Source organism: Gymnogyps californianus, chromosome 10 (genome assembly GCF_018139145.2).
Source record: "Gymnogyps californianus isolate 813 chromosome 10, ASM1813914v2, whole genome shotgun sequence".
Classification (NCBI taxonomy): domain Eukaryota; kingdom Metazoa; phylum Chordata; class Aves; order Accipitriformes; family Cathartidae; genus Gymnogyps; species Gymnogyps californianus.
The window spans coordinates 12,230,594-12,257,574 of NC_059480.1; the positions used below are offsets into that span (position 1 = coordinate 12,230,594).

The window sequence follows — 26,981 nt, forward strand, 5'->3', positions numbered from 1 at the left end:
GGCGGCAGAGACCAGCGCTGGGCCGCCGCGGGGAGGACGGCCGGGCGGCGCGGCTCCCGGCCGCCGGGTCTGGCGGGGGCGGCGGCACCTGCGCGCCAGGCGCCTCCCTCACGGGGGTGGTGGGGGGGAGCGGGGAGGCAGGTTTCCCGGCAGCGACGGCACCTTCTCAGCGTGGCCAGGCCCTCGGCACCGGGATCCCACATGCAGAGCAAAACCACCCAAACAAAACCCCGTATTTAGTCTGTGCAGTTTCTATATGAATTTACCAAATGCACGTAAAAGGCTTTTAATTAAACACCAAGTGTTAAAGGGTTTCTAAAAGACAGAATTCAGCGTGCACCACTGGAATATTTCCTCACGGTGCTGACTCTTAAGTGAACATACTGCCTAAGCCCAACTCCTCGCTACAGCTGTACCACATGGAAAAATGTCAGCTAGGAGCAGGTGTTCGGTAAACAACTAGGTAGGGTTGCTCCTGGGATTTGTCACTGAAGGTAGTGAGCATCAGCGAACAAATTATATGTAATTATACAAAGTCTTCATCTGCAGCAATTCTCTTATGCCATCACTTTCCTTTATAGAGGGAACCACGCTTAAAACTAGTGTTGGCACTGAGTTGGTGACAGAAATGTTCCCGTATTGCCCTTACATGGGGTGGTGGTTTTTAAACAGGAACAACCAGAAATATTCTCACAGTTAAGCAATAGAATTCAGGATGGTCAACCCCACACTAGTATCAGTAGAATTTAGTTTTAACCCCAATTTAATTAGAAGAATTAGTCAATTAGTTTTAACTCCTCATTTAATTAGAGCAGGAAAAGCAAAAGCAAAAAATACATAGAAAATATTTTCCCCTTGCACTTCTGTTTGGCCCCCCTTACAAAAAGTTGCACTATGAACAACAGAAGGATATTATGTGGGATAACAGTCTGATGTTATTGGATCTTTAAGCCAGGAATACTAACGACAGTGAAAGCCACATAAGGAGAGGCTCCCCACCTCACCCAGGCAGTCGCAGAGGTCACTGGGGCAAAGGTTCGGATCACGGGGAACTGAAGGCACGTGAAAGAGAAAGCCAAGGAATGGCTGCTTTACCTCCCCTCCCTAAGGAACGACTCGTTAAAAAGTCATCATCTCTTTGACTTTTATATTCTCTTTGACTATAACTCGACAAGTTATAATCTCTTGACATACAGCTAATAGATGTATGTCAGAGAAAGGTATCAAGTGCTTCATATCTGATTAAGACTATTTTTCTTCAAACTAATTTAATTATTCTGTTAGTTTCAGTAAATAATAATGATTTAGAATTCCTGAAGAAAGCTCCCTAAATAAGATTCAACATGTGTAACTGGTATAAAAGGCTAAACCTCTCCAAACATTCAAAGACTAGGAAGCCTTAAGTAAAATTGGGAAAATGCATCCAGACATCCTTCATGGTTTTACAGTATCAGTACAAGTGGGGCCCGTCTCACTGCAAGATGAAGCAAAACTTCAAAAAGAAAATGAAGGTGCAGATCACTTTTTTCTTTTACAAGCTCTTAATGTAACAAATACATACCCCTCTGATTCACTGTATTGCATGGAAGTGACCATGAGCAGATTTCTTAATGCAAATCTTAAACTCTGTTTAATATGTTAATAAGAACGTAGATGCATCTTGAAAAGGAACACCATATATATGTTGGAAAAAGATAACGTGAACCAACTTGCGTAATTGCAGTCCACACGTAATCTGTTATGTAGCTTGTATTAGAATTGCTCAATTTATGAGGCTTATGAAATACAATTTTATGTTATTGTTCTGTTTGCAATGTGATAAAAACAATGCAATAAAGGAGGCAATGGGTTTTCAGACATGCATAGCTTGTCCATACATGACTTCTCTGGCATTAGCTTCTTATTTTGTCATAAATAATATCATTCTCACACAGGCACTCTTTGTCTATCCAAAACCTCTGTCACCCTTGGAGAAAAATCTTATCGCCAACATGGGTAGAAGCCCCAAGTTCACCTTAGTACAGACAAGAAACATTCAATTTGAAGTGAAGATATACAGACACCCTCCTCTTATACTGCACTGCAATGCTGACAACAGGCCTGCGTAACCTCTACTACCACCCTGGTCCTCCTGTTTGCGTGAGAGCATGCAGGTGCCATTTCCACTGTTCAGAAGACAGAGAATTCACACACCTGGGGTCACGTACCAATTACTGCAGCAGCTATGTCCCGTATTTCTGCATCTTCTCTGCTGAAATCCTCAGTTTCTTTGGTCTCTGGAAAGCGTGACTGGTCTTATCTTTCACTGGAATATCAAACCAAAGGAAGGAGTGAAGGCACTCCAGGGACCTCTCCAATGCTGTAGCAAAGGAAAGAGTTATTAAGTAAAACCAACCAAATGGCAGAACATCAGGGACAAGAAGATCCTCCATCGCTGGCAGCAATGGCAAAATCCCCACCATGAGTAATTTATATCGAATATTTGTAAGCAGTGTCATCATGCCTAGCATGTTTCAGTCAGCAACAAGTACACTTTAGAGGATGCCAAGCAAGAGGGTCTTGCCCGTTATCCAGGTTAAAATAGGCCTTGAGAGATGGGAGTACTACAGATCCAGCAGACCTAATTACTAGAAAGAAAACATGATCTTGACATTTTCTAGGACCAGATTATTAATTAAAATTTCCAAATTATTAATTAAACTGTATTTGGAATAGGTAACTTATTTTTTCTTTTAAATAAAGGTATTCTCAGGTGCATTTCTGTTGTGCGACTGATAACATAGGAGCCTCTTTGCTCACCCCAGGCTTCCAGTATGATTCAAACTTGCCACTGGCAGTGCTAACAGGATTCCAGCTACTGGAATCTAGGACAGCAAGACCCAAAACTTGTAATGCATGTTTTTTTCTTTAATTTCCATTCCTTAGCTGTATTTTGTCAAGACGCATCTACCCTTCTACAGCCTCATCAAACTCTTATTTACCATTTTACCCACTTCCTTAGCTCTACCATTTTAACAAGTTTTAACATTATGAAAGCATTGATTTCAGGGTCCTCAGTCAGTTTGCGTTTAAATAAGAAAGAGCCCACTAATTTCTGTTGCTCCATTGGTTGGTGCAGCCCACATACATCATTCATTAAACCTTGCCTGGAAACTTAAGAGATGGCCCAAAATGAAAGCGATGACCTTCTGGCAAATTTTGCTGCAATAATTTACCATATAACCATTCTCAGCAGTTCCTCCTGTACTCCTGCCAGAATTTACCACTCTCCTTGAAGTCAACAGACAGAACCACATACAATGACATGAGTTAATCTAGCATGTTAGCTTCGTGGGTGATTGGAGTTTTAGGCAGCGATGGGATGTTTCTTAAGCAGTTCCACTCTTGCTAAATCATCCCACCCTCACACTGTGAACTGTTGTACCAACACAGCTGTTCATGTGGCTCCACGGCGAACTATCAGGCTGAAAAATAACATGGGGGAAAGAGTTTCAATCAGATTAACTCCTTGATATGGTTCATAATGTGGCGATACAGTTTGGCACGATCCAGTGGGAACAAGTAGTAAGAGACTGGTTAAGCCAGCATTTTCACTAGAGAATTGCATATCAAAACTGCCCACATACATGAGGTTTTGCCTTGAGCCTGAGGCACAAGCAGTCCTTACTTTCTGCCAGCTCTGCAACAGAAGTAACCTTTGACAGAGAATGAGGTGGACTTTAGGACAATCAAGTTTTAAGCCAAGAATTTCTCTACTAAAGCAAATGAAGTGAAAACTGGTGTACTTATTCTGTTAAAGTTTCATTATTTGCCCATGCTTTTAACCCATCCTAAGTAATACCTACATTTGGAGATGTGCAATGTGTGTATATGAGATAATGTCCATCATCCTCTGGATGTCTCTTAAGGAATTATGATGTGGACTAAAAATGACAGAACTATGAACAGCTTTGAGATAGAGTCCCATATCTGTAGATATATATGTGTGTGTATATACACATGTGATGAATGGTCATTTGTACCTAGAAAATCCAGGGCTGAACAACTCTTTAAAAGAACATTGATTTCAAAGTCTGGAAATTCACAGGGGAAAAAAAAAAAAAAAATCTAAAAATAGAGGAAAATGGCCACCAATGAAGCTTAAGTAGAAGAACAAGAGAATGGATATATTAGAGGCTAAAGGAATGAAAAAGCACTTAAGAACTATTGTTTCAGTAAGACCCAGACACTTTAAAAACAAAAAAGGGGAGGGGGGGAGGGAATTAAAAACAAAAGCAAGGGGAAGGAAAAGGAAAAAATTTAAACACAGAAAAATCTAGAAGAACAACAAACCATCTCAATATAGGTTTTAGGTATAAAAAAGTTTTTTTATACCTTTATATTTTAGGTTTTTTATATAAAAATATAGTTTACTCATCTCAGTAAACTTGGGGGTTCCAGCAGCCTATACTGCTCTCCGTTTACCCTGCTGAGTTAAGTTTCAATGACTGACAAAGCGTTTCAGTTGTTCCAAAGAAATACGTACTGGAAGAAACATCGGGAGCTAATAGTAAATGTCACATTCTATCCCAAATTAGCGCTAAATCTAAAACATGCATAGGTTACTCTGAAATAGATCACTTACTTGCACTGGAATCAGAGTTCTTGCTTCACCCCATACCCTCAACATGCTAAAAGTTGCCAAATTTGAATTTTGTTGCTATTGTTACTTGCACAGAAATTACATTTTGGCTTTTGATACCCAGCCTTTGTCTTTCTTGCAATTACGCAAAATACAGGACTAAGGGTGATTATCAACTTTCATAAGGCAATGCTGATGCAGTAACGCTTACTGACCAAGTTTTACCAGAAAAGATAGTAAGTTTTAATGAAAAATGCTTTCTCTGTCCTTTCAAGTAACAGGAATCAGGTTTACTGTTTGCACTTGATGGCACTGTGACTCCTTCTGTTCTCTTTGATTTGTATTGTCTTTCAAAGCAGAAATGAAACAGGAAATTTGTAAATTACAGAAAAATAAGAGTAAACACCCCGTTAAAGATTGCCAGCAATAAGGAACTGTTGTTGGAACCACTGATTCTTTTGTTAATAAACAACAGCTACTTACCTCATAATATCCGATTCTTCAAAATATATATCAGTTACAGTCTCAATATTCATGGGTCCTCATGCACCTGAATTTGGATTCTTTTGGCCAAGAGTGTGTATTCAGACTGCCCTTATGCCCTTGGTGTCACTGTGTCCCCTTTCCAGAGACAGAAAGAGAAGAACATAACTGTCTCTCAGTAGTAAGGAAAGCTGATTATGGAATACATATGGAGATCACATCTCAAATAAAAAGAATAAAAAAATCCCTTACTGTAAGTAACCATTCTTTCTTTGAGATTCCTCACTCTCAGTGGTCATCTATATAGTAGTTCAGATGAACTAAACTAAATTGAACACAAGTCAATTTTTTAATGGGAGTGTCCATGCAAGATTTATTACGCACAAACTGATATATTTTAAAGTTATCCCTTTACTTAATTTGTTTTAATTTTCTTTAGTGCTATATATTGAAATAGGAAAAGTAACGAGGCAGAACTTGCCATGCAGGATAACTGCAGTACTTAAAAGTCCATTGACTAATAATTTGAAGATAGTTTAAGAAATGCAAGATTGTATCTTGGTATCTTTATGTTGAGTAATACGACCTGAATGTATATACCAACCAGACTGCTGTTCTGTACAGAATATTGTTACACAAAGTTGCAGCAGCTGGTCATGTTAAGTGTACTCCATTCTTTAGGCTAGTTGCTTTAAACAAGCTAATTCATGCAATAATCTACGAGAAGGAAAATAACGTCCCTCTACATGAAAATCTAGGACTGCAGTTAGCAAAAGACAGATCCTAACAAAGTTCATAACTCACAACCGAAGATACTAAGAATTAACTGGCGTGACTACGGCGTTCATTATGCTTTAAAAGGGAACAAGTAGAGTTTTAACATAATCTTAGAGATAACCGGTCAAAGAGAACAAAACTCAGCACATGGTATATATACACAATACAAAGGTGAAGAAGTTTATTTACCCTCTCTAAAATAAGGGTAAAATCTAGTAACATTAATTTGGCAATTCTGAATTTAAAAAAACTGCTATTATTGGAGATGATGAAATCTAATTATGAAATGTAACTTGCCATTTGTCTCTTCGAGAAATTCAAACACATTACACTGGTTTTAGTGCAGTTTGTCATTATGCTTCATTCAGAAGCCTTGTTACAAATAAGGTAACTATTCTCTACTCTAGCAAAAACCTCAGCACATGTCTCGCTCCAGGTACAGAAAAAAGGTGTCAAATATTTCCAGGTACCCATGGCTCCTCCTATTTTTCAGCCATCAGCTGGTTTTGCACCTTGTTAAGAACCACCAGGACTGAACTTGCTGGAAAGTAATCTTAGTGCCTTTTCTATAACTTTTTTTTTTTTTTTTTTTTTTTAAATCTAATGGGTGACAGAGGCCAAAGAAATTTTGGAAGATCAGTATCTAGTTAAATGCTTTTAATTGCAAAGTGACCAACAGCCCTTTTAACAAACTTCATGTCTTTAACTGAGTAGTAGTTAAAAACCATCAACAAACAGCTCAGAGGTGGGCAGTTCCTGCTTCTGAGAATCACAGAAATTGGGCTTCATAAGATTTAATTTATATCTTAAAATTTTGATTTGGAGCATATAGAAGTTCCCATACAGTATTTGGAAATAAAACAGTGAAAGTAAGTAATGTTTCTTGTTTCAATATTTAATCCAAGCAGACACAGACACAATTTATAAAATTATTCTATTGCATTAAAGTTTTATATAGCATTTAACTTTTATGTTTTTCCTTCAGTGTATCATATATTCATATTTTAAAATATCTTTGCACAGTCCTTTGTGCAACTACATGCTAAAAATCTGCAAATGCACACTTAACACTAAACAGCACAAAAAATACATTCTGTATCCATTCATATGCAAATTTAAAACATTTCACTTGGCAGATAAACAATGAAAAGTTATTTTAAAAAAATCAGAAACTACAAAAATGCGCACATAAAAGTCTTCCCTTTTGGATTTTTAGTAAAATACTGCTCTGTATAAGATCTAATGAAAAACTCCAGTGCTTACAAAATACTTTATATCTATGAGAAAAACAAATGCTTAAATTTATATCTGTATGAATTAAACATAATCACCTTGTTGAAATATAAAACTGAAATCACAGGGGACATATTATAGGTCAATGCAGATGTCACATCTACCAGGACATGTAAAACTGTAATTAACTGGGCACCAGGCAGTCAGTATCATAGAATATATAAACTAAAAACCAGGGACTAATACAATATGCAGCAGCTACAGAATAAAGTGTTTAACCAGCTATATATACTAAATATAGCAATTCTACTTTAAGAAGGAGAGGAAGTCTTAGTCTGAAGTAATTAATAATAAAAATTGCTGTGTTTACCAGTGTTGAGTATAGTGTCCTTCATAACTTTGTTTCTAAAAAATCTGCATAAATTGGCTATCCAGATATGTCAAAATTCTGCGATGCAAGAATCTAACTTAGTCTCATCTCCATCACAGGAACTTCTAAACAGATCTGTTTTCTCTGATGATCAGATAATTCATATAGGATATGGGGGACTAACATCTGTGTTTCATAACTAAATTTCACATAAACACTTCTAAAATACTGGCTTGTCAGCATCGTGTCAGTCTCGTGTTGCTAATGACAATAAATCACCAAAACGTACAACTTCTCCTTTATGGAATATGGCTTCAAACCCTCTTGAGACTAGATGGCTATAAAGAGAACAACAAAATCGATGTACTTTAAGACTGTATATAGACTATTCTACAAGGTTTGTGATACTAAGTAAAATGAAATAAAATTTCTTAACCTTGTTTTTACCTCTGTGATCCTTTTTATAGGGCTTGCTGGTATTCTACAAATACTGCTGAGGCAACAACTGTTTGGGAGAAATCAATATAAAAAGATCCTATAACATAGTAACAATGTGAAACTTGGTACTACACCAAGACATGGAGGCAAAGAACAAGGTAGGGGAACTGAAAGAAAGTCTACAGACTTGCAGATCCAACATGAAACCTGTTTGGAGGCAACAAAATGAATCACTAAAGTATGCTTTATTTCTAAGCTTCCTGGGCCTTAAAGAAAAGTATTTTTTCTGGAACAGATGAGAATAAAGAAGAAAAATGAAATTTAATCAACGTCAGTGAACAGCACCAACTGAGGCTTCAAATTTTCTCTTAGACTAAAGATTTCTTAATGTCAGTAAGAACAGTACATGTGGGTTAAAAATAGTACAGGGACCTTTGAGCCTTCTTTTTCTCCTATATGAACTAAGAACGATGGAGTTACTTCTTTTACAACATAGCTCCCTCCAAAAATACAAGTCAACTTTTTGTCTGAATATTCTTATGGAACCAATAGTAACAGTTTCTGATAATTTAATTTTGCTACACAGAACTTCTATCACAAAACTGAAAAATAAATATTAAAAGTCACTAGCAACAAAAAATAACCTACCATAGAGAAGGTTTCAGGGCACAGACTATTAGAGGGAGAAATGGACTCTAAGTAAACGTAACTTTGACAGCCATACTACACAAATCGACATCTTTAAACTCTGGCCATTTTTATAATTTAGAAAAAAATCAGGATATCACTAGCATTTTAGGAAGCTATGCAGATCTGTAGTAGATATCTATGTTATTTTATCATCAGAAAACAATGAAATTCATAATGCTGCTAGATTAAAAAAAATTAAACAAACTTTACCAAAGAGGTCTCTACGTTGCAAATTAATTTATAGGACATATTGAATAAAAAAATACATCTCCTGGAACAGATTCTGCATCAACAACCACTTTTAGCCACTCTAATACTAGAGATACAATAATACCTACATTCTGAAAGTTGTAAAGTTGCTGCCCTCTGGTATAAAACCTAGCAGTTCATAGTTAAAGCGAATTTGGCAGTTCCACTGTACTTAGGTTTTAGTTACACTGATTCACCTCAGAAGGACCTGGAGAGCCAATATAAAAGCTGCATTTGAATAATTTTTCCTTTCTGTCTTATTACACTATTTAAAAATAAACTAGAATACAAAATGTCATACTAAGCAATGTTAGATGCCCAACTTATTACTGCTCCATATCCCTCCTCAAAAGCACGGCAATTCTGAATTAAGGTTGCCACTGTTATTGCTGCTTACCCGGTATAGTCTGTAAGCCATTGTTTAGAAACCTAGGCACAATGGATGGCATGGTAACCTTAACTCAGCATTTCCTGGCTTTCGCTAATTTAAGTCAAAATAATTAAGTTTTAACATAATTTTTATAGTTTTCATAACAACCTGAAAATCATAGCAAATAAAATGTATTTCATTCTATATTATACTTAAAGTGGCTGGTCTTTTTAATAGAGCTTTCTGATTTTTTTAAATGATAGAACATAACAGTGGGGGAAGAGTTAAAGATAAAATACACCTAGCTACCATATTTATTCTGAAGATTTTGGTGCGCCAAAATTGACAGCCAGCTTTCTTGGCTTTCGCTTGCTGGAAGTGTTTGGTGTTGATTTGTTATGAGGAACGCTTGGAGTAGCCACATTGTCTTGAAATGAAACAGTGGATTGAGCAGCTTGAGGAGATTTTAAAGGAGCTGAAGAACTATCTTGCTGAATGTGGTCAGAAGACACTGGCTGTTCATTCTTTAGTGGTGCAGCTTGAGGGGAACTCTGAAACTCCTTGAGCTCAAAGTTTTTCTTGCTAGCAGCCCTTTTTTTAGTTACCTTTAAATTAAATAAATATTATTTAACAGAATGCATTCTCAAAAAACTGCAAATATTCCACTTTTAGAAAACATGCACACAATTTTTTACAATAATTTTCTAATACTAAATAGTACTTCACAGTGGGGGTGTTGTTGCATTCATCATTGTAGGCACATTTTTTACAAAAATAGAATATTAAGACAAACCTGCCAATCTTACCTGCAGAGGTATAAACTGGTTGTGAGAACCAACTGGTATAGTTCCTGCAAGAGACACATTTCCTGGATAGGAGCCAGGATAATAATGTTTAGGCACTGGAGTTCCCCAGGACACTGGACCAAACATGTGAGACGGAGGCATTATATTAGCTGTGAAAATAAGTAACTTTTAGCTCTCTTTCCTCAAAAAGAGGATACTAACTCCCCAAGACCCCACAAGTACCCCAACTACATTTGTCTGCATGGTGTTTCTCTTTCCAATAAAGCCTCATATTCTTCATATTTACTTGAAAATAGTAAGTATTTATTTATTATCAAAAAAATCCCAAACAAACAGTTCTGCTTTTACAGAACTACACCTAGATGACAGCACAGTTGAGAGCACTAAGTCATGACATCTGCATTTCAGAGCGCACATAACTTAAGATCTTTGCATACTTAGCTGAGTGAACTATATTAGTAGAAGGTTGCAAGTTTAGGCCATCCTTTTGAAACAAGTCAACAATATAGAAACCCTGGGGAAAAGAGATGTAGCAGCTGCTGTATGGGTTACTTGGATGCTACAATGGTGCTCACTCATTAATTATTAGCTGTGAATGTAGGCTTTAGTAGAATACAAAATAAACAGGAACCAGAAACACCACCAGGATTTTTAGCAATTTGGGGGGGGTTACTTACCATGCTAATGTCTGCCAGTGTACAACAGGATTGTGATGCAGCACTTCAGTGAAAGTTGGTTATAAACACATAAAAACACTAATGCATGGATAACCATTAACTATACGGGGGGTGGTGGTGAAATCCGTGTAGAAAATCAAGGGAGAAATTTTTTATGAATTCTGGACTGAGACTATCAGCTTTGAATTAATTACTGTTGTTTTGAAGGGAAAAAACCAAACCAAAAAAACAACTAAGACTGAATGGACAAATACATTCTTGAGGAAAAGAAATAATTGGGAGAGACGCGATTCTTTTATTGAATTCATTTACATATTGATGAGAAGATGTTCACGAACTGTTTTCAGAGCAGTTCAGACATACAACTACATACATAAAGACCAAAAATGGGGCTTTCTGGAAGGCATTCATTTTCATATAAAGAACTATTACAATTACAAGATATCATGACGATATTTGAAACGTGTACTAGTCAAATACTTACCAGGGGGTTGTGCAAATACTGGAGGAATAGATCCAGGTGGTACAGGAACTCCCAGTGGCTGATAATTTGGAAATGCTGGTGGAGGCAGAGGTGGAGGCAAAGGGAAGTTTACTCCTATAGAACTCTATGAAAAAGGAAACAGAGGATTACGAACAGACACAATGTAATAGAGACAAAGATTTTAAAAGATTCTTTGCATCCTCACCAAACGCTGTAAAGCAAAAAGTGCAGCTTTCTCCTTTGCTTCAGCTTCAGAATGACACTGCGGTCCATGAACCAACAAACCATTTGATAATTTTATGTGACAAACTGTCATGGTCTAGAAAAATGAGATAAGATTTTTGAGGGAATTTGTATTGCTGACAAACAAACTGTGAGATAGAAACAGATGATTTGTTTTGAAAAAAGGCAACAAAAGGAGCTAAGGTTTATTTTTAGATAGATTTCAGTGCTCAGTCCAAACGTTTAATATAGGACAGTTGAAACAAAGTTGAGAACTTTTAACTTTTGCAGAAAAACCTTTTTACCTGTGGTGTTTTTAGGAAAGAGAAATCTGGTTGCGACATTCCAACAAGAGAACAAATACGAGAAAGTTCAGAAACAGTAGACAGTGCAGGCTGTGGACAAGCGAAAGGGTGACCTCCAGTTTCCAGTGCTGGCGTGTTCTGAGGGCCTCCAGTGCTATGAGGCTTGTTCATATAAGCAGCTGACAAAAGAAAAAAAAAAAAGAAAAAAGAAAAAAGAAAAAAAAAAAGCGCAGCTGTATCACAAACATTTCCTGCACTGAAAGGATAGCAACTTTGTTATTAGCAGAAAAAAAACATATTCGATTTTTTCTGGTATTTTCATATCTGATTAACAAAAAACAGGAGACTATATATAAAGAGATTTTTAGATCTGAATAAAGAAGTAGAACTGAAAAAGATGGACATTTTATTACTATATTTTGAAAATCAGTACTATACTGTTAGCTATGTTCTAAAATGTCACTACAAGGTGAAGCTCTGAACTATGAGCTGATGTCTAAACATACCCATTTTTTTTGTTTGTCTATATTGCAAAGCAGCTCCATGGCAATCCTGTCTACTAGGGGGAGCAGGAACATCATTAACTTGGGATTTCACTTCATTCCTTGTTTCCAGGTCAGAGCCATCTATCTTCAAAATCTCTTTGAGCATCTGTGTTCCTTTCTTTAAAAATAAAATAAACCATTCAGGGACATGATGGCATTCAGGTAACACTACCTTTTTACTTAACTCTGAATATCACAATTGGTAACAAAATCTGAATTTTTGTTTCCCTATCAGTTACATTTTATCAAAGCACAGATAACAGCATCTTAGCATAAACAAATGTGTTCGCTAATTTTCTTTGAGAATAGCTAATTAAAAGCTCATCAATATGTTTACAAAGGCAGTATGTGGTTTCATGGAGTTTCTTTAAATAGAATCATTGATGCTAAGATAGCAGATGCTAAATTGCAATGTAATGCATCCTGCAGTATACAGACCATAGCAAATGATTGTGGTGACAGATGTTCTTCATTTGTAGCTCTTGCTTCCTTGGAATAAGTCTGCACTTCATTTTCTTTGGAAATTTTCAAAGAAGCTAGAAGGCTTTCAAGTTCATTGTCCTTCTTAAAACAAATTAAAAAAAAAAAGGTACATCAACTTAGTATATTATAAGCAGATGCAAGAGGAAGGGTATATAAGTTTGAGATTAATTTTATGCTTATTCAGGATTTTTTCCTCTTAGCTTGGGCAGATCACAGTCCTATCTTCTCAGAGCGTGAACAGATATCCAGAGACTACATCAAGTTTTGCATACTAGAAAGATGCAAGTATTGACCAATAGAGAATTGATTTAAAGAATGATCAAGGTTATAAAGGTTTGTCTTGTATCTGTTATAAACATAAATTTGCACACAAGTGACCAGGAATAACTGGAACAAAATGGACTGGAACTTGAAGTTATTCAAAGAACACAAGAAAATCAAGTATCTCAATCCTACCTTTCCACCTGTACAGGGACCATCAACTGCAGCCTTCTGAATTACAGGCATGTTGGGACTTTCATTCCTCTTCAAAAGCTTGACATTGTACTTATTCACACCTGCAAAATTCTGAAATAAACTGCAGCATTTATTATTGAATACTAATACTCCATTACTTATTATAACACAATCATGTTAGAAATGCATCTGCAAATAGCTTTCACAAGCTAATATTCTTAGAGCATTTCAGCTTACTGAAAACCTAGCATTTGTGTTTTCCCATTACAGCATAGCTTTTAGAGTCTGAGTGGAATGGGAAAATCATTTGGTATCATCTTTATACATCTTACACACTTTGTCTCATTTTCTGTCTATAAAATCTCTAGAGAAAAAAAAAAATCTCCGAAATAAGATTTGTATAGTAAAAGAATCAACTAAGATACCAGCTAAAGAGAAATCTGTAAAATGATGAATCAGATCGGGGTAAAATGAAAAGAAAAGAATACATTACTCAGTACAGAAGAAATTACCTGTTTGTTTGATATTTTATTCAGTGGCTGACTTTCACCTCTTGTAACTTTGGAATCTTCTTTAACTACAAAAGAATGCATTCTTTTGAAATGCTCTTAAAAACCATAATGATAATCAAGACTCAAAAAAATTAGTAACTCCATACAAGTACACAGAGTTGCATTAATTTGAATGGTTGCATCAAATGTTTAATTCATACTTTATAGGTCATTTGGTGTATGTTTTTCTTGTAGGATAAAATAAAATGAAGTCTATGCAATAATACATCTAATTTTATATTCTACATATATGATCACAAGCAAATTTTCAAAGCCAAGTTGTGGGGGTTTTTTTTGTTTTCTTTTTATATCAGATGGGTGGCAAGCCAACATAACACAGGACAGCTTGATTAAAAGGTTCAGGATTAAGTGTGGAATAACCTAATATGCACACCAGGGACCTTATTTGACAATAAAAAGTGCAATGTAGTGTTTATATAATGAAGTATTTTCTGTTGCTAACTACAAAAATTCAATAGGCATTTCAATGAAGATGACAAAGCCAGTAGTTCTTCTAAACAAAGTTTCTAATTATAGTACTTACATTTTTTATATGGCTCCTGTTTTCTTTGCTGACCTTTAAAGCTGCTGTCATTGAATCCTGGCTTATAGAACTGATTGCCAGTTCCCAGCTTGATTTCCTGAGGTAGAACTGCACCCTAGGATTTCAAACATCAAACCTTAACCAGAAAATTATGTATCTATCATTTACGTAGTCGTCCCGTATGATTACCTCTTTCCAGAGCTATGCATACCCTGTGTAACAATACTTTCATCCAGAGAATTTATTTGTAACATTAACTAGAAAGTTTTCTGATGTAATGAATGGATGTATAAAATTAAGTACCTTCATATTTTGAACCCAGAGATCTGTTTAAAGTTTATATACTAACCTTCTCATGCATGTTTTGCTGAATGTGGTGAGACTTTCCAGAACTCTGCAATGATTGCCATATGCTGCAGAATTCATCATCTTGCTTACTCTGTGCCTGACAAAATAAGAAACAACAGCCCCAACAAACTCAGCAGCTATAAACTCAACTTTTGAACAGCTAATCATATACCAAGACATTCTGAAAATCGTAAGGTCCAAGTTTAACAGTGCTCAGATGACAGAAATTTTCATACTGACATTAGTAGAACTTGCAGGTATTTAATTTATGGAATAGGCTATTGTGGTGGGTTGTATTTACATAACAACTTTTCCTAAGAATCACTATTAAACTGAAATGAGCTTAGTTTGTTTTGAGATTGTTTTTGTTTTTATTAACTGAAGTTACCAACATAAGAAAGATCACCGAGTATAATTAAACTCAGATAATAATTCAAAACGGTTTCAAAAGCATGCTCTCATATTGGCAGTATTCTTAGATTTTATTATTAATGTCTTATTTTGTAAGGCCTTATCAATCAGGCTCAATTGCTTCATAACATTACAGGTATGTTACCACAGAACTGAAGCCCAGCTACGTAAAAAAGAACTTTTGAAAATCTAGAATCTAAACAAGGATAAGACAGGATATAAAACTCATTCAAGAACTGGGACAAGTTCTGCTCCAGTCTGTATCTGGACTAAAACATCTGATATACTAAAACAAAGCTATCTGTTAATCATGAGAAAAGGACACCCACTCTAAATAGGGGGCCAAAATAAATATTGAGACGTTTGGGTCCAATACTAAATTAATCAGAATACTCACTTTATTCTTCTGATTGCCACTCAGAAATGATCCTTTCTGGGGTGAGTTAGAGTTGCCCTGATTTTCAGCCCTGAGATTGTAATGCTGTCTTCCATTCAGTTGCTAAATCATTGAGAGGAAAAAAACAAAAACAAAAACAAAAAAAACCACAGAAGTGTTTCATTGCCTTAAATTTTCTTTCGGAAAGTAGTTTTTCTTGTATAGACTTAGAAAACATGAGACAATTCTTCTCAAACATACCTAGAGCAACATGAAGTTACCTATTAAGCTAATTTTCTTTAAAGAAGTCACTTATTAAAAAATAAAGTTTAATTAAACCAGTGAGAACCCCAATTCATCTGTAATTTTTCCTCCTTTACTGTATTTTCAAACAAAGTAAATCATAACCAAGAAGCAAAATTGACAAGGAAATCATGTCTTCTCTTTCTGAGCACGGACAAACTTGGCCTACAGAGAGCATTACTTGGAACAGAGCTTTAAGGAAATAATTGCATCTCTGCCCAAACAAATTATTTGTTGACACCAAATGTGGAGTCACTGCTCTGAAATAAATATTTGTCTCTTGGAAATGCAACTGGAGCTACTCAAAGCGAAATAACTGTCAATAAGGAACTTTTGGTCCCTTTCATTATTGGATTAACTCATTTCTCCAAGATAAGGATTATCCTACTTCTAATATACTGACATAAAAATTAAATTTAGTTTGTATCAATGAAGATAACAACCATGGTCATAATTCAGCTTCTAGGGAAAAACATTTTTGTATAAATGAAAGAAAAATCATACTTGAGTAGGAACAAAAAGGGAACGAGGAGAATGGTTGAGGCCTCCCAGATGCACTTTTTGCAAGCATACAGATGACAGATCAGATGCATATGAATTGTAGTTATTCACAGCTGGCTGAGGTTTAACTATGGCCGTCAGTTTTTGATTTCCCATTTCTGACCGACTACCATGAGACAGGTTAATTAAGGCACTTGATGGCAGACGATAACCTCTGGCAGGTGAGCACCTTAAGAAAAATGAATTACATAGTTGTTTCATGCAGTTTAATTGTTGACATTTCAATATATCTGATTTAACAACACTGTTGCCTCTATGCCAAAAGATAATGATTCAAGTTTGAACAGCAGAGGCTGAAAACTGTATCCAATATTGAAAACTAGTACCATTACACACAATGTTAATCCCATTGTGCTCCCCTTTGGCCTCTGGCTGTCAAAACCAGAAAACAACAGTAATTACTGCTACTCTGAGTCTATATTGTACCTTTCAGTGCTGAGCCCAAAGAAATTGTAAAGATGAGTGAATTGTTATAGCATAGTTCTGTAGTAAATATTTCTGTAAAAAATTACGAACCAGGAAACAATATTCTTTTCTTTTTCTGAGGTGAAAACTGAAGCCAGTAGCGGAATTATAAATTGAAGTTAAGCAGCATTTAGTCAGTTTTATATCTTCCTTTATGATTCTAAATACTGAAAATTATCTGTGTTACAGGACATGCTCTTGCAAGGGATAGCATTGTGTTATGCTTGCTGGACATAGGGAATAGGTAAGAATCTCCTCTAATTTCTGTCATAAAAGACTTAATTTATCTAAGAACAACAGTAAAATGAAGCCTGCTGGGTAAATCAGTGCACTTAGAAGTTTACCGGCTTACTTAAATATAAAAGAGTTATCACACTGTTTAAAATAAAACAAAAGCATTAACCATGCCTCCACCTCCTGAAGAACAGTTTAGGTTTTTAATGGTGGTTAGAATTTAGTGCCTCAGTATCAATTATTGATAGTTCAGAGTCCCTCCTTCAGAGGAACAGATGATTACTGACTATTTTTTAATCTATATGTTAAAGACCTACTGATAATAACCTGTTTTCTACATATTTGTTTTAGAAACACATTTGGATTTAGTGCTTTATTCTGCTGGTTCATATTTGCTTTCTACAAATCAGAAGCTTCTAAATACGCAAAAAAGCCTAAAGAGCATTTCCAAAATATAACATGCTTCATAAAAATTATCCCTATTCAAAGAGAAAGAAGAAAGACAGAAGAAACAAAAACTGACCAACACTGTTGAGAAACAAAATTTTAAAAAGAAGCATTAAAAATACTCAACCAAACCAAAGGCAACAATTTCATGCCATCTATACAGATAGCATGAAATGACTATGAAACCCCCTGCACAAACCTTATCGTTAGGCCTCCAAGGAATTCTTCATCAAACAAAACTTCAAAGAGTGCATCTGTTTCTCTACTGGCTATAGAAAACAAAGTAAAATGTCATCCTAAATGTATAACAGTAGCTGTTTTCATCTAAATTATGTAAATATCTATATTAGTTATGCAATAAATAATGAAAAGACAAAAAACTAACTAATTAGCAACAAAAAAATCCTTATTTCTTAAATGAGTGATTTCATTAACAGCAATTTGGAAATGCTTCTCAAAGTCATATATGGCTGCCCTTCTAGATATACTTTCAACAGAAATGTACCATGCATAACAACTTATGAACCTGCATTAATAGAACTGCAATTTATAGCAGTATGTCACAGTTGTGAGAAACTGCCAAAAAGAAGAGATGCAAGCCATCTTTACATTCAGGCAGTCAGAAACCAACAGCCTTTAACATTACCTTCTTGCACAGACTAATACTCCTTTAAAATTATACTAGTATATAATCATTATGGAGAGAAGAATACCTCTTTAAAAAAGCCGCACTCAAGTCTAGTCTATTCAAGATTCTGTTGGATGCAAACTGAATGAGAAAGCAACTACTTAAATGCCAGGTAAGAAAACAATTTCTATTATTAGATCTCAAACTGCTACACCCAATGTGATTCGGTAAATCCTTTTGTTTACCTGAAATAGATTTATGGATAATCTTCTTGTCAAAGAAGATGCCATTTAACAGAAATGGAGTATCACAGAGTAAAAACCAAATTCCAAATAAAACAATTTGAGACAAATAATTTTTGATAAAATTTTATGTTCAATGTACGTATTAAGGCTAATACTTGTTTTTATCTCTACTACTCTTAACTTTGCCCATATCTTCCCATAACTTCATTTTGTTCCTTTTTTGCAGCCTGTATTCTCTCTCATTGATCTCTCTGCCTTCTTCATATTAAGAAGGAACAAAGGGTAAGTAATTTCTTATTCAAAGTACAGCTGTGTAACACATGAAATTAAAACAGAATATCTGTAGGTTTAATTCAGAACAGTAAATATGTCATTAGTGGCTTTAAGTTGCATATGCTTCATAGGTGAGAAATTTCTGTGCATTCACAGCCATTATAGAAAACACTTTCCTGAAGCCTGCTTTCACATCACTAGCTGAGCTGTTATATAGCTATAATGATACAATTATGAGAAAATATTACCTCCTTTAATTCCTATAATGGTACCTCGAAGACCAACTGGAACGGAAAAGTTCTCTCTCACATTGACAACACGGTCAAACAGCCTATACTCTGCATCTCGATCTGGAACAACCCCATTCTGTTGTTCTAATGGCTGCCAATAACCAAAATATTGCGTTAATGTTTGCAAAAAAATAGGGATTACAATAAAAATGCATTTATAACAATATCTGAAACACACTGTAAAGCAAACTTTCTAAAAAAAAAAATTGTTTAAAAACATAGAATCTTCCCTCCCCAGACACAAAGCAAACTTTGATTTTTTTTCTTGCAACTCTCACTCACTGCTTCTGCCTGAGAAACAGCAGTGCTGTACATGATCCAAAGCAGACCAAGGGGATCAATTTAGACAAAATAAAACCATCAAGTGTAACCTGCCTGTATCAGTAACACAGGTATCTGTGAAATACCAGGCAAGATGAGCAGTTGGTCCTATGTCAAGAACTGAACAAAAAGAAAACAGGGAAGAAGAGACAAATGGGAAGTACATTTTATTTTGCCTTCATTATACAGCCAATAAGAACTGTAGAAGCATGAAGGACAGAAGGTAGAAAAGAACTGAAAGTCAGTATAATACATGATGGAGTTTGTAGTTAGTAGAAATTCTCTCATTTTAGAGGCAGACTACCGTTCTCAAATTGATTTTCTAGAAGGCATCATAAAACTTTTTCTTCCATCAATACTGTCATAAAATTCCATTCTCTGAAAGTTGGTAAGCTTAGGTAAAATAAATATGATCTGGACAACTTAACTTTAAACAGAAACCAAAACCTCTTCATATCACTTACTCTGTATAGCAAATGAGGTTTCACAGTTACTCGCACCTTCTTGTTGCTCTTTCTCTGCTAAAGGAAAGGAACAGAAGGTCATTACAAACTAGTGTAGGAACCAACACTGGATTTCAGGTACAACAAAACACCTGAAAAGATAACGTAGAATTCTTTTGTTTCCTTTAGATAAAGGTACACAGCTTTCATGAAGCCTTCAGGATGACTAAGTCCAGTTTTTAAAACATGACTGATTTCTTACCAAAGCTTTTGCATTGTTTGGCTAATTCCAGAATTCACACCAATTTTATTTACATGTCCTTGCAAGTAATTTCAAGGAAATCAGCCCATTATTTCATGTGGCTTTGCCTTCAGCTTTTGCTTTAGTAATTTTCTTGGCCCCTTTTTTGATTTGTGGCCTTCAGAAAACAACTTTCTAATTTTCCTCAGACCAAAGAGAAACTGCAAGGGAAGAACAGCTGGGATTGCACTTTGAAACAGCACTTCAGTAGTTCAAAATATATACTGACACCTGCTCCTTTCTGAAATGACCAAAAGGCAGAGTTCAGAGTATGGCCCAATGCCGCTGAATCGCCTCAAAAAGAGTGAGTCAATTAAAAAGATTAATAATGAGCTCTTCTGAATTTCTGGGACAATTCACGTTACAAATTCAGATCTTACATTACATTCTGTATTCTTTTGCTTTGGAATGACAAGTAATCTTCAATCATCTTATTCTAATTCAAGAACTTGGGAAAATAATGAGCAGCTGCTTTTTGGTTCACCCCTGCTCACAACGATGTCAAGCTGCGTACCTTGCATTTCTCTATTTCTTCTTCAATTTTCTCAACAATGGCTGCATCCAAAATTTGCAAGTCACAAGATGAGCGAGACAAAGCAGACACAGGATGTGCCTTTAACCAGGCAACAATTTCTTGGACTTTCTCAGCTCTAAATAAAAACCGACATGAATTAAAACTTTTCCCTGCATAAACTAAGCATTTTACCACGTTCCCTGATCTAATCAGACAAGCATTATGTATAGGCACAGTGCTTGTATACATTTATAAAGTACCAGCATTTAAGAGTTCTGTATGAGTTTACAATAGGGGTTTAAAAAAAACAAAAACCAAAAAATCTAACTGAATCACGCAATACTGTTTCAAAACTATAACCTGAAGTTTTGTCTCAGCAAAAAATTAAAAAATGAAATTATTTAGAAGTTTTCAGTAAATGATGTTTGTATCCAACTAACCACGTTCAGCTGTGATTAAAGGTTCTGTGACCAGCTGTTTCTCACAACCCAGTAACAAAGAACTTCAGGGTGTGCCTTTCTGGTAAAATGGGGCAGAAGCCTGAGATTCTTATAACAGAAGAGTCCCACAATAGTATATCCGCCTGGTAAGAGTCCTACGGAGTGCAGCATCATGCAGATTTACCAACTCGAGCCCATGAATAGGGCTTACTAGCTAATAATAAAACCTTTGTAATGTTACTGTACTGTATCTGGAACCAAGGCTGCTCCTTCTCTCCCATGAAACTGACTGAATGTATACTAAAAATGTGTGAAGTACTTGAAATTCTGTACATGTTATTTTTCAAATTCAAAGTGATCTTAAACAATTAAAATCATTACTGCTTATTTTCCAAAAACGATCTTTTGGTGACTTTGTGACTATTCATAAGTATGCTTACTGAAGGTTACTTTAAAAGCAAGAATTATGAAGCAGCCATCGAAAATTAGATTTCTCATTTATTGGACTTGAGATAGGAGTCTGACAGAGACTTGGACTCCACAACTGGAATGTACAACATTCTGCTAATTTTTTCACAGTCATCACTGAACAATCATGCTGCTCAAGGAACAGCAAGGTTTCAGTTACATAGCAGCCACTATACGATCACCACCAATTTCACAATGTTGTCAGCCTTTATTCTATTTATTCGGGCGGTGGGGGAAGGAGAACGATGGCTTACCCATTCTCATCCTCTCCAGGCCAAATGTCATCTTCATAGAAGATATCTTCCTGGCTATTCTTGGCTATATAATTAAATAGTTCAGGGACCCTAAAAAATTAATAAATGGAAGACAAATTTAGTTTCACATCAGCATAGACCACAAAAAAGCCTCATCAAAACAAACTTTCACAGGCTTCAAAATTTCTGGAGCCCAGATGGATTATTTTTTACTTAATTTAGTGTCATACTGTTCATTTGTCAACGGTAAGCTGCTGAAAAAATTACTCTATCCCAAGATATGCTTCTCCTTGGAAGGAGAGACTGCTGGAAAGAGAATATTGGAATAAAAGAAATCCCATCAAGCAATCTCCAAAAGCAAACTCATCAGTTCTTAGAAGATCTGTGTCCAGAGGCCAAAATCCAAAGACTGATATGAAGGTGGATAATTTGGATGAAGTTCATATCCAATATTTACCTTTCTAAATACTCAGCAAGTAGTTGTTCTACTGCAGAAGAATACATCCATTCATTTCCAACTTTCTTAGTATAGCCAGGAACTTCTTCATTTTTCTTATTGAACTTCAGGTTTAGCCCCACATTTGCTTTGTGATCTCCATGAGGACTGGAAATAAGAAAAAGTTTATTAACTTGCAATAATATATGTGTGTGTGTACCTACATTAAAAAACACAAACATACATCCTCAGCCTTAAACCACAGAAAAATTAAATTCATTGTATTGTTTACTTGTTAGCATTGCAACAGCTGTAAATGTTACAGGACATAAGCTGTGCTACGGTAGCTGTCCACATGCATGCCCACACCTTATTGCAAAGGAGGGTGGGGAATATTTTACCCTTCTTCCTTAATTGAGATCTAAGCAACCACAATCTACCTGGCATTTACCAAGATGTAGAAGGATGCCAAACAATCAGTGGGGAACAAATGTACACGTTAAATCACAAGAAGATGCTCATGCATCAACCACTTCTTTAGTCAGCTGTTCTAGGAAACCACAATTCTGACATTCAGAGAACTATAGGGATTGCCTCCCTTATATATTTTAAGCAGTTTTAGTCTTAACTAGTTCTCAAAAAAAATTACAGGTACAATTATTACCCTGTTATACTAGCAGTAATGATAAGTACAATGAACTTGGATCCCAATTCCACTTTTTATTCTCAGTGTGGCAAAGTCAGTTCGAACTCCTGCTTCAATTATGCAGAGAGACAACCAGGAAAGTCAATTTATGTCCTTCTACGATACTAAAGCCAACAGACAACTCTCCAGTAAACAAAAATTAAAAAGAAGTTTATGATAGGAGAGAAAAACACGGCATATGAATTTAGTTTACAGCAAATATACTTTAAAGAAAGCTTCACATCACAAAACAGTTACACACTTGATAAGAACAGCACTTAAACATAGCAGAAATTCTGTAGAGTTGTATTAGAATTTAGAGGCTTCTCTACAGTCAAAAATCACAAAGAGAACCTACTTTTTCTTTGATCCTCTTCCAATAAAGATACTCCCTGTAAATCTGGAGACAAGATATCCACTTACTCCAAGACGACTGGCCAAAATATATGCAGGATTGTATTTCACAGAATATTTCTTTAAAACAAACAAACAAAAAATATTGGCAATTCCCAAAGGATAAGGATTTTTATACAAAGGGCAAATGAATAATATGGAAGCATCCCTTAAAGACATTTACCATTGCAAAATATATTTGACACGTTGTTTAAGCTTTTACTAGAAAACCAGAAACACTTACATGCTGGTTCTGTATTAAAGGATCAAGCTGGGGTTCACATGGAATATTGAAAACTACACGAATTCTACCTTCTGTGATCACATCACGTGAATCCTGAACCTTGGAGAGAAACACAACACATTAAAAATGTTATTTAAAAACAGAAGTCTTTGGATACTAGACCTCGTAGTTTACTTTATCAACAATTTTGCTGCAGCAGGAACAGAGATGCTTTGGGATTCATCATCTTGCCTTGACCTGTACACTGCTTCCTCGTAGGGGCAATCAAACAGCATTAAATCAAAGGAATCCATGACTGAAAATGGTCCAAAATGGGAACTCTATGTATTGCAAATTATCCCAAATAATTAATAAAAATAATCCTGCATTCAAGCTATGCTACCTTTTTCCCGTTATGCCAGCAACAGTGATAGGGAAAGCAGAACCCCCCCCTCCTCCTCTGACTAAACCATCAGGGAATCTTTGATTTAAAATTTTAGCTAGTAAGTGACCACTACTGCCACACAGCATCTTAGATTATTTTAGGCTTGCAAATAAAGAAATCGGGGCGGGGGGGAAGAAATTATTGGAACTAACTTCTCCCATGCAGCCGTAGTAAGGAGATCCCAGCATAAAGGCTGTACTTCCAGGAGGAAACAAGTCATCCAAAGTTTTGATGTTTGAAAAACAAGAGTCAAAGGCTTTGATATCCTACATGAAAATGACAAAATTGATAATGTTAAATATAATTCAGTTCCAGTAGAATAATTAAGAAGTTCATATAAATAGATGCTTATTCTAAAACATTATCAGAGCCTGAAATAATTCATCAAAGGCAAAGAAATTAATGCTATATTAAATGCTGTTACACCAGCAACTGTGCTACCTTGTAGAGCACCACTACTGTACTTCATTCAAAATATCATCAGTAAAAAGGTGACAAAAGCCATTTTTTCAGTAATATCTCTAAACTGTGCAACAGGGTCCCAAATTTTGTGACAAAATACTTGCCTAAGCACTTTATGTTTTGTTATACAATAAATTACATTAAAGATGCTTATTTTTGTTCATTCTTTTGTTTTAAAGGAGCAATGCACCCCCGCATGCACCCCCATCCCAATGGAGTGAGGAGCTACGTGCAAGAAAATTGAACTTGTCTATTTACCTTGACAACAGTTTGGTAAACAAAAGGAAGAACTTGTTTTGACCACTGCTTCTCCAAATAAACTTCTCCATTTTGGTTTATTTGATATCTATTACCAGTGAGTAACTGAGCATATACAACTATTGATGTTTCATGAATAATTATTCCTTTTCTTCTCTGGTAGCTGAATACAAAGCAGAACATTTAGTTTGATCACAATAAACAGAACTGAACCAAGAGGGTGGGATTAATTTCTTGGGAGGGAAAAAAAACCAAAAAACCTCTTAACAAAAGGATTCTAATAGTTTGCTTCCTGTTCTATAAAAAATACCCAGAATAAACAGCTTAACCAATTGCTTATTATTTTTGCACAGCCATCACTACATAGCTAAGTGTGTTAATTTAAACACATTTTACCTTTACAGTGGGAAGGGTTAGGGGTATTTAAGACAGTTAACTCAAATGACAGATAATAAAATGGCAAGCTACTGTAACTCAGTTGTGTTGCACTGGGCACCCACACTCTAGAAGAGCAAGAGCTGTATTCAAATTTAACAATGCTAAGCTATTGAAATTGTAACTCGATACTGTATGACTCCATTCTATATACTTCCTACAACTGAAGATTACTAAGAATAGAACAGAAAATTGAGTGGGAGGGTAAATACTGAAATTCATTTATTTGAGAACTCTTTTGTAACACCATCTAACCAAATACCTAGGGACTAACTCCGTATATTCTGAAATTTCAACATAAGCTCCTTTATATTGTTTTTTTAAACTCCAGCAGACTCATTAACTTTTATCATCAAGTATGCAGCAGCTCTTCTCTGCTACTTAGGTCTGTAATACAGCAACAAAACATAGCTAAGCTATAAAACTCAAAGTTACACTTTAATTTTCAAAGTTACTTACTGCTCTGAAATGCCTTGAACTTCTTTTAACCACATGCTTTGTTCCTTATCTCCAACGTATGCCACTTTAGTTGGGGGCACTGCATTTCCCACGTAAAGCTTCTGAGTGCCATGTGGTTCTTCCAAATAAAACCTTGAGAATATTATGACAGGTATGAACTTAACCAAATGAGATTAATCTAGCCATAACCTATTGTGAGCAAAACTTAAAATAGTTAGAAATTACTTGTTAAGGACATGGAAAACTTGCAGCATCGTTTTCTCTACCCTTTCCACAACAGGCCACACAGCATATTTTTTATAAATAATACCAGTGCATGTGCTGAAAGGAAGATTGTATAGAAATGTTCTCTTTTACATTATTCTGTGTATGCATTTTTCCCCTCAAAGTTAAGAATGAGCTCTCCCAAACTTCTACATCTATAGCAAAATACTGAAGGACTAGACTTCTACAGAGCTAACCAAACCTCAGAACAATGTTAAACAAAGGTTCTTCCACCAAGCAGCCTTTGATACATCTGGACTAATTTGCTGTTAGCAAATATTACAGTAAAACCAAAACTTTTGTACAGCCTAAGAAACTTATTTTGAACAAAACAAAAAAGATGACAAACAACTATCTATGAAAATGTCTCTTACTTAGTTTCTCCATCTGACACAGCAACAACTCTGGCTTCTTCAAGGTGTGGCCAGTTAACAAAAACACGCTTTCCAAGTACCAAACTGGCAACATTTTCTACCATCTGAAAAAAACCCAGAAGTTACTATTACTAATTGTTTAACATATTAAAAGATTTTTGTTAAAATATTTTCAAACTGTTTTTGCAATAAAAAACTATTCTAGTTAAAGAACAGGTTTTCTTGCAGAATAAAAAGCTCATTTGAGCTTATTAAATTTATTTTGATAAATATTACATAATCTCTCATTAGAAATGGGAGAATCACATTTCATTTTTTAGGACAAAGTATCGTATTCCAAGTATGGCTCTTTACATGTAGCATATGTTAGCTGTAAGACCTGGGTTGATTTACATTTCTAGTATAGTCTTACGATGTACTGTTTTTGTTAAATCACTCAGAACTATTTGTGTCTCTGGGACACAATAATCAAACTGACAATTTGAGATTAGTGAAATATTTTGTACCATAGATTTTACTTTTGTATCTCACTGAAATAAAGAAACAGCACTTATGTCCAGGACTTTGCTAGCATCTGTAATTTTAGTCTCACATTATGTTCCATTTTTCCAATGAGTTTCTGCTATTTTTTAATATAATATTTTGGCTTATTTAATTCTCTTTGCCACATATCTTGAATATTCACTCTCCCTATCTCTCTACTGTAAAATCCTATCTTGTTGTTTTCCTCCTCTCTCCTTTCCTGGTTTTATTTATTTATTTATTTATCCATCTCAAACTTTTTTCTTTTCCTGGATTTGTCTTTTGCTACCTGGTATTTTTAATTATGAAATAGAGTTGGCCTTTAAAGGATTTAGAAAAAATATTTTGCTTCTTAATGTCTCTGCATCAACTCTTTCCTCTAATTCCTCTATCAAACAG

At 35.5% G+C, this 26,981-nt stretch overlaps 1 protein-coding gene across 2 annotated transcripts in view; it reads right to left on the reverse strand.

Annotated features, from left to right (window-relative positions):
- Nucleotides 1–6,530: 6,530 nt before the first annotated feature.
- XRN1 (5'-3' exoribonuclease 1) overlaps nt 6,531–26,981 on the reverse strand; it is a 36,937-nt gene continuing 16,486 nt past the window's right edge. Inside the window, exons 19-43 of one of the 2 annotated variants that reach the window (XM_050902264.1) lie at nt 26,061–26,164; nt 25,423–25,554; nt 24,529–24,691; nt 23,961–24,074; nt 23,385–23,483; nt 23,106–23,221; nt 22,084–22,230; nt 21,627–21,716; nt 20,465–20,600; nt 19,671–19,727; nt 18,844–18,976; nt 17,649–17,718; nt 16,247–16,472; nt 15,461–15,562; nt 14,654–14,749; nt 14,305–14,419; nt 13,722–13,786; nt 13,210–13,320; nt 12,709–12,834; nt 12,232–12,388; nt 11,726–11,904; nt 11,404–11,517; nt 11,199–11,322; nt 10,038–10,186; nt 6,531–9,836 (exon numbers count right to left, since the gene is read on the reverse strand). In XM_050902264.1, coding sequence (XP_050758221.1) covers nt 9,546–9,836; nt 10,038–10,186; nt 11,199–11,322; nt 11,404–11,517; nt 11,726–11,904; nt 12,232–12,388; nt 12,709–12,834; nt 13,210–13,320; nt 13,722–13,786; nt 14,305–14,419; nt 14,654–14,749; nt 15,461–15,562; nt 16,247–16,472; nt 17,649–17,718; nt 18,844–18,976; nt 19,671–19,727; nt 20,465–20,600; nt 21,627–21,716; nt 22,084–22,230; nt 23,106–23,221; nt 23,385–23,483; nt 23,961–24,074; nt 24,529–24,691; nt 25,423–25,554; nt 26,061–26,164 — 3,216 coding nt within the window. In that variant the 3' untranslated portion in view covers nt 6,531–9,545. The remainder of the gene's footprint in view (nt 9,837–10,037; nt 10,187–11,198; nt 11,323–11,403; nt 11,518–11,725; nt 11,905–12,231; nt 12,389–12,708; nt 12,835–13,209; nt 13,321–13,721; nt 13,787–14,304; nt 14,420–14,653; nt 14,750–15,460; nt 15,563–16,246; nt 16,473–17,648; nt 17,719–18,843; nt 18,977–19,670; nt 19,728–20,464; nt 20,601–21,626; nt 21,717–22,083; nt 22,231–23,105; nt 23,222–23,384; nt 23,484–23,960; nt 24,075–24,528; nt 24,692–25,422; nt 25,555–26,060; nt 26,165–26,981) is intronic. The other variant, XM_050902265.1, reaches the window with a different exon arrangement.